Raw genomic sequence first — 8,143 nt, 5'->3', positions numbered from 1 at the left:
TGCGTTTTTTCCCCTTGTTTTGGATTACAAAAGCCCGGCAAGATAGTCAAAGGCCGTATATACGGGACCCTTGGAAGCGATACGCTTCGGTGACTTTCATTTACGCGTGACTCACGTTGGATGTTGACACAGTATACGTATTACAATGTAGAACATAAGGAATCGGCGTAAACAAAACAAGATGTTGTTGTGTTAACCAATATCCTTTTGTGACTTTTTGAAATCGTTTTCTGTATAAAAACCGCCAATAATTACAATTAATCTGACGAATGTTCGTAAAATTTTAGACTGTAATTGATCAAACGAAGACATCTTCCTAGATAATTTGTTTCTATCAACTTGAACGTTACTGTATAGTGTTGGATATTTTTATTCCTCCAGGCGTTCTTCTGGAACTCTTCTTGCAAACTTAAGAACCTGCACTTTTTCACATGATATCCTAACTTTCTAAGTACTATTAACGTAAGCGTTCTTCGTAATCATGAGCACGGATTTGTCAGTTTGATAGTCCAATTTGTAATATACTGAATTTTCACCAGTGTTGTAGTAAAATACTTTCATCCTTGTGATGAGTACTTCCGAGTACTTGAGGTCGTTCCCGAGTACTATAAGTACCAATATCTGTGTACAGCATTTTATAATCCAAGTACCGAGTAGAAGTACCTTTGTATCACGGAGTACTTTTTGAGAACTGTCTTGATTTCTTAAATAGGCCTATATAAAAATAAAAAAACTAAAGTTTAGATCGCTGCTCTCCGATTATCTAATCACATAGTTCAATATGACATTGCTCGGATCTTGTAATTGTTTTGCAAATTCAGAATGTCTCAACATTATCAGAAAGTTTCTGATATCATGACAACGTATCAGAAGCAAGGAATTTCTTCACAATTTACACAGGAGAGTTAAAATAAAATAGTAATACTGTAACCATGCAGGCTACTTTTTGTTCGGTACCATAGCAACAATGCATCACTTATATATGTACAAGCTTAAGTATAGTAATACACTATAGCCTACATGTATTACATGTCGTATAGGCCCTATAGTGTATAGAGAAGTGTGAATATAGTACTATTTTAGAGTAATGCAAAAGGATGCACTCAAGGGCGGCGGAAGCACTTTTTATCTGGGGGGCACCAACGTCGAAGGGCACTTTGCAGAAATTCGATTGGACTGATGCAGCCTGATATTTAGTACCCTTTATAACTGTTACTGTATTATCTTATTTGCGTATACACATCACTCCATCAACGCCACCCCCCTCCCCTCCAGTGGCGGAGCTAGAGGTATTGGTCAGGGGGACGAGAATGGTCTGTAGGGGCGCTTTCGACACTATCTAAGCGGAGTGCCACCACAGGTTGGCGCGGAGCGTACAGAATTTTTTTGAGTAAAGGTACTCCCTAGATCGCCGGAAATGGCCCTTTCCGGGCCTTGCTAATTTGCAAATAATGTGACAAATGTCAATAGATAGATGAGAGCGCAATAAAAAAGTCAAATCCGCCCCCCCTGACTGTATGGACGCTCCGCCACTGCCCCCCCCCCCTCAAGGAAACAATGCATACTAGCACTGCAATATCTAATGTGCAAATTGGGAAACACGGAACAAGTTTTCTTTCGAGACAAAATGAGGTGAAATCATTATAAAGTCCAAGTCCCTGCACACGCGATCGACACATGCATGAAAGCAAGTGAAATATGTCAAAATACGAAAGGACGGGGTAGGTTATGGGATATTAAATCTATACTCATTATTCATAGTAGGCTATAAATAGCTTCTGCTTATTACAAAGTCACAATGTAATATAGCAATGCATTTTTGGAAATGCATTAGGATTTTTGTGGCAAATTGAATATGCATAATGGCACTCACCAGAATGTGAGAAGCCTTGTGGTAGTAAACATAGGCGTAGGAGCCGGGGTGGGGGGGGGGGGGGGGGCTGCAGCCCCCAACCAATAATTTTTTTGAAAATTCGGGCAATATGCTCAGAATTTTTCGGGCACCTACTGAAAGAAAAATAATTTGCTATGTGTTTTTCAATGGTTAAACTGATATTGTTATCATCATAACCAATATGAAAGGGTAATAACACGACAAATGATTGTATGTTATTGGCATGCGATGTAATAACCGACGCATGCCTATATGATATTCATATTAATATGTTGAGCGCGCGCGACAAATTTTGGGAATATTTTCGGGCAAGTCGTTACAGCCCCCCAAATCAAATTGGGCTCCTACGACTACGGTAGTAAACATTTAAAACTTCCCAAAATATTTCATTCGACGTGGGTTTCGCTTTGTAAAGTCTCTTTTTATTTAAAAAATTTTATGTAGAAAAAGGGTACTTTTTTAACCTTAGGAAAAGTGAGGGGCACGTGCCCCCTGTGCCCCCCCCCCCGGTTCCGCCGCCCTTGGATGCACTCCCTCCACCCTCTCCCTCAAAGCATAACAAATTATGTAACGTCACTTTTATATAACTGTTTCTGTATGATGTTACTCGTCTTGAGCGAGTACCAAGTACTTCAAATCAAGTATACAAGTACTTTAGCATCCGAGTCCGAATTTTGAATGACGAGTTCGAGAACTTTACCATCTGAGTACTTTTCATCGAGTGCAATTACCGAGTACCGAGTAGTTGCAACCAAGTACCCGAGTACGTCTCGAGTACCGCCGAGTACTTTTCGAGTATAGGCTACTAGACTACAACACTGATTATTACCACTGATCTGTACACTATCTGTACAGATCAGTGATTATTACAGGAGTTAAGTATCGAGTGTACAATCGAACAGTTAAGCAGAATAAACGCTGATGTAATGGTAATCCATATCATATCAGTGTAGTCATGTCTTAACAATGTTACCACAGGAATCTTGATTGTTAAGCTAATCCTTGAAGACCACTCAGGCGTGAATGAGCACCATATATAGATGTAGCATGGTATTTCGTAAATTGCAGCATGAGTGAGGGCGCAAACATGTTTTTCTTCGGTTTACGTGTTGTATTCCGCCATTGACAACAAAGAATGATCCAAATGGCTTGATATCGAAAGTGACAACACGTATGAATGGATACTCTTCCTTTCATTGGGGGAGGGGTTGACTCACACTCCCTCCCTCCAACCACAAGATTTTGTTTTCTAGTCATGCAGCAAGCATCATGGAGACGGTTCCGCGATCGTTAACAAAGGTGAAAAACAAACACCGAAAAATAAAATGAAAGTTTTGCGTAATATTTAACCAGTTCAACAACTATAGTGTTGGCTTACAGTCAACGAATTGAGCTTAATAAAACACATTATTCCGTGATAAGGATGATTAAATTTTTAGTGACAGGAATGGAATTTGGAGCGTTTGGGAAGAATTAAATTGGACTTCGAGGGACAACCAGATGAAATAATTTACGCGGTATACCATCCAGAGAGCTATTATGGGTGATAGGGGGTGGGTAGGAACATCTGTCATGATAAAAATGGGAGAGGGGGGGGGGGAGTTATGGAGGACTACTCATACCCTCTTCCAATGTATCAAGTAAAAGAGTTTTGATGTTGTTACAAATGTGGTAAGTTAAATATTATACTTCTTTCGTTTGGAGGTCAAAGAGAGTTCCCGAAAATTTCTCCAGAATTTACAATGTATGTCCTTTTCAAAATAATACCACAATAATCGTTATGAATAGCAAATTAATGTCTGGTGATATGGAGATTGTGGATACAATCATGATTAAAATAAATATGAAATGTAATGGAAAGAAAAACGTGAAAATATTTTACCAAAATAAGTCGTAACAAGTTCTTGATAAATATTGAAGTCGATTGAAATTCATTTCTCATTCAATTACACAGAGCTATGAAACTAATTTATAATATGAGCCAGAGACAAGGCTGACTCAACTATGGAAACGTTAAGGCGCCGTCAGCTTGATGTTAAGGTCTTTTTTTGTTGTTGTAAATAAAGTAGTGATAATCAACGAAGTTATTAATTGCTCAGTTAACTTATATGAACAATTTGCAACGGAATGACAAAGGAAGTTAGGTAAAACAAAAGGGCTCGTTTAAAGAGAAAAAAATAAGTGTTGTTACGATGCATATTCATTGTAGTGTTGGAAAATAAATCTTACACTGACTCAGTGGCGTATACAGCCACGAGGAGGGGTGGGAATGGGTGCCTATACGACCCCGTTTATTTATTATCTTCCCCCTCCTCCCCCTGTCAGTTTTTTTTTATTTATTTTTTTATAGAAATTAGGTTCTGCCTGACCTCTTGGAAAAGCTTTGGGCATCCCTAAAAGGAAGTCTAGCTACAACACCTATATACTGAATAGGATATATAACAGGACCAACTATCATTGTCAGTCACAAATGTATTTTACCGAGCTAAATGGCTCCTATCTGTTCTAAATATACCCTCCCTTTCCCTCTGTACATAGGTACCTATGTTTCACTATACCTATGTTATTCATACTCCGACATGGAACCGTAGAAGGCAAGACATTGCCTTGAGAGTTCCACATATGGTATAGAAACGGTTAAAATCGTAAAAGTTTCCTATTGAAACAATTAGTTTACATTTCAAACGCCACAAATCTGAAAATTAACGTTTTGACCATATCTGCAAAGCGTAAAAAATTAGAAAAGTTGCATGTTTGATTTGATTTTTCCCAAAATGCAATACCATGTGCACTAAAGCTATTAACCTTCACATACTTTCTCAACAAAACACTGAAAAAGCGATTTTGTATGGGTAGCATATCTCATTAATAGAAACATTCATTTTCTTGGACTTTCGCATCTCCTGTATAGCTTTTATTTTCAAAGTGACACTTATACACGTTTTGTTTTCAGTGTGTCATAACAAATGCAACAATGTCAAATCAAGTTTATGATTTGTAATAAAAGTTTGAAAAACCTATGTGATACAAATACAGTACTTTATTTGCATGACAACAGCAGTTTTTGTAAATAAAGTGTAGACCACTTTGATTTGACAATTTCCCGCCGCCAGCTACACACTGCTGCGCAGCTTCTGTACTTACAGTGTGCTATTATTGGTAGGCTAAATTAGGAGAATTGTGGAATGAAGTTTCACAGATCTGGGTTTTTCCTCGGCGTTTGTTGCATTGTAATCACATTTAGGGGTTGGGGATGGTATGTGATTAATTTTGTATCTACACCAAAATGTGTCTGGGCGACGAAAGTGAATACAACGGAAACATTAATCACTCATGAAATACCCCTCACAGAGACCAAGGAACTCTTTGGACGCATAGCAAAATGAAAACATTTCGGGGGGGGGGTGGGGCACAGGGCGCGTAGCCCTGTCGGCATGGGGTCCAGCCGGGGTGCGTCATGGGACCCTTGGTGGAGATTAATGGGATACCCCTGAAGCTTTGCGGTTTTCATCATTTCCAGATGATGGAGGTAAGCAGACTTATGGAGGTAGACCCAGGTAAATTATAGTCAATAGAAGTAAGAGTTGTGTATTTTTCCCTATTTTGTTTGGTCATTCATCTGTTTTTCGTATCCGTTAGCCTTTTGAAGAAGATTATGTTAGGAAACAACCTTCAGGTACTCTAATCTTATATTTAAACATTGAATCTTCACTTTATGAGGACAGAATGTTAACGCGATACCCAGGTGATACAAATCTATAACATGACGTCACTCAAAACATAGCAAGCTAATATAACAAAGGGAAGTAGAGAGTGTCATAAATTCAATTATTTCTATATAGGTCATAGGTCATATTAAGATCTGCCCCAGAAAATATCAAATGGGCAGTTTAAGTCAGTAATTGAGAAATGAGTCAGAAATATTCAAAGAATGACTCATGGTCTTACTATCCCTGTATTTATTATGCTCAAAATTCGAAAAACGAATAAATTTGTAGCATTAGTTGGTAAAGATGATGTAACCAACAAGTACTGATTATATACAAAAGTCTAGTATACTAATAAAGTATATGCAGTCTTTGATGTATGATGTATATAACAGTGTACAGAGACAGCAATGGATTCTTTTATTTGGCGTAGTGGATGAAGAATCCCTTGGAATTAAATACAACCCGTTTCTTTCGACGATAAAGCAAGACCACGACTAAAACTCTCAAGATTGGCATCAAATAGTAGTCGTCCATTATTTCCATGATACCAGCAAGTTTAGTGACATCAATCCAGAGGAGATGAAATATATCACCATCGGAAGAGAAAGTGAATGGTGTCAGCTGTGGGTCTACTCGGACCCTTGTGTTGGTGTCATCGCGCTGGCAAAATCCATTCTCTGGCAGAAGATAGTTGAATTCATCGCCATGAGACAGAGGTACGCAGACACGATCATGGTAACCAGGAGTGACATCATACATCAGGAATGATGATACCAGCTCAAAGAAGTGGTAAAGGTAGTAGGCAATGACGTCATAAATATCAAAGAACCTGTCCAGTGTTGACCATTCATCTTGGATCTCGTCGAGGTCAAGGTTCAATGATTCTTGACCATCCAAGAAGGGGGTGAGTTCTTTCAGATTCTCGGGCTGGTCAGACTCGCCACAGTAGCCATAGAAACATAGACTGGTGACGAAGCTGTTTTCATCCGTAACATATTCGAGTTCATATGAACCTGAAATGTAAAAAAGATAAAGAATAAATAGATAATGGAATTGAATTTATTTAGTGAAAAAAATGAAGGAAAAAGCATCATAATGTTTTCCAAAGTTATACTCACTTGTTCGTTAATGTATCTAGATTATTTTGCCTATACAGTTGTGTCTGATAATTCGAGTTACCAACCATAGAAACAATCAGCAACTTACGTTGTTATCAACTCGATCTTCTACTCGAGGCCAAATTAATAACTTCATTTATAGGAGTGAACAACTCTTATCGCTCACTCTTCGTCGATAACGGTGAAGGAATATAAATTTAAAGTGAAATATACTTACCGAAGGAGTCATCTGAGATGAGAGCAAATAATAAGCACAGTATCAGAAGATACTTGCACTTGAAGGTGGCAAGAGGCATTGTAGTACAATAGCAGCGAAAGCGAAGCAGTGTTGATGAAGATAAAGTTATCTAGCAACTGACATAACACTATAATTGTTTAACGATTGTTAACGTTTTAACATTTGATACAATGCACTATGTCGTCAAAATAGCTGTTTGTATACTTTTGTGCGTTTTCTTGATACCGATTGCGCGCGTATCTCGACATTTCGAACGCAACCTTACAAACTCATATACTCAATGGTGATGTATACATCGTACATAACTCTTTAAGATCCTAATATGTCTTGTATGATTATGTGGATAGAGATACAGAGGCGATGCAGTATATCAGTCTTTTGATAATAATTTTCCAGTGGGGAATTAGGGAGTCGACGCAGCAATATCGATCTATATTAAGAAGCAGGCCTGTATCACATACGCCAGTCTCGGCCGCAATGTTCTCAGAGTGGGTAAACTGGTGCTTTACAACCCTCTGAACCAAACATGCGCGTTGTTATAGCGCAAGTTGAAACCCCCACTATGCCATGTACGTGCACGCACTGATCAAAATCGCATTGTGAACATTGCCGTTGCCTGTTTTGTAAGAACCAAAGCATTTGTACAGCGCGCGTGCCCAAGGCGCACGGAATACTGAATCCAATTTGCGCGTTAACGCGCTAGTATTCGTTTGCTTAAAATTGTTTCCGTGAAACTGCTTTGCCTTATATCTAAGTTGGAGATCTTCGTATTCTTGACTCCCACACTTCTTACACAAAAAATGCCCGAAACCAGTAGATGGGCGTCTGCAGCGCAGAACTATATCCGTGGTCTGTACACGTACGTATTCTTGCATCGCATATCGTATAAACGTATTCTGAATCCAATTTGCGCATTTACGCACGAGTATCCGTTTGCCTCAAGTTGTTTCCGTGAAACTGCTTTGCCTTATTTCTGAGGTGGCGAGCGAAACTATCTCCCCCCCCCCACCCTTCTCGTAGCACAGATAAGGAAACGAAACAGAAGGATGAAACAAGAACCCATGCCCGATTTAGATGTTAATTTGGAGGAGCACTATAGTGCTTTTATAGAGATATAGGGAGGTAGAAAAGAATGAATGGTACAGAGATTTACGTTACAGCGTATGAAAGGATTTGCTGATAG

The 8,143-nt window shown here is 38.9% G+C and overlaps 1 protein-coding gene across 1 annotated transcript; it reads right to left on the bottom strand.

Moving 5' to 3' along the window:
• Window positions 1–5,843: 5,843 nt before the first annotated feature.
• Window positions 5,844–7,493, bottom strand: LOC139972140 (uncharacterized). Its single transcript, XM_071979108.1, has 2 exons — window positions 6,940–7,493; window positions 5,844–6,617 (listed from the first exon to the last, which is right to left on the bottom strand). The coding sequence occupies exons 1-2, from the start codon at window positions 7,016–7,018 to the stop codon at window positions 6,022–6,024; spliced, it is 675 nt and encodes a 224-aa protein (XP_071835209.1). The 5' UTR covers window positions 7,019–7,493; the 3' UTR covers window positions 5,844–6,021.
• Between the last annotated feature and the right edge of the window lie 650 nt (window positions 7,494–8,143).

The sequence above is a fragment of the Apostichopus japonicus genome, chromosome 8 (assembly GCF_037975245.1).
Source record: "Apostichopus japonicus isolate 1M-3 chromosome 8, ASM3797524v1, whole genome shotgun sequence".
Lineage (NCBI taxonomy): Eukaryota > Metazoa > Echinodermata > Holothuroidea > Aspidochirotida > Stichopodidae > Apostichopus > Apostichopus japonicus.
Note: the sequence above shows the minus strand (reverse complement) of the source record. Positions and strands in the feature narration are given on the sequence as shown.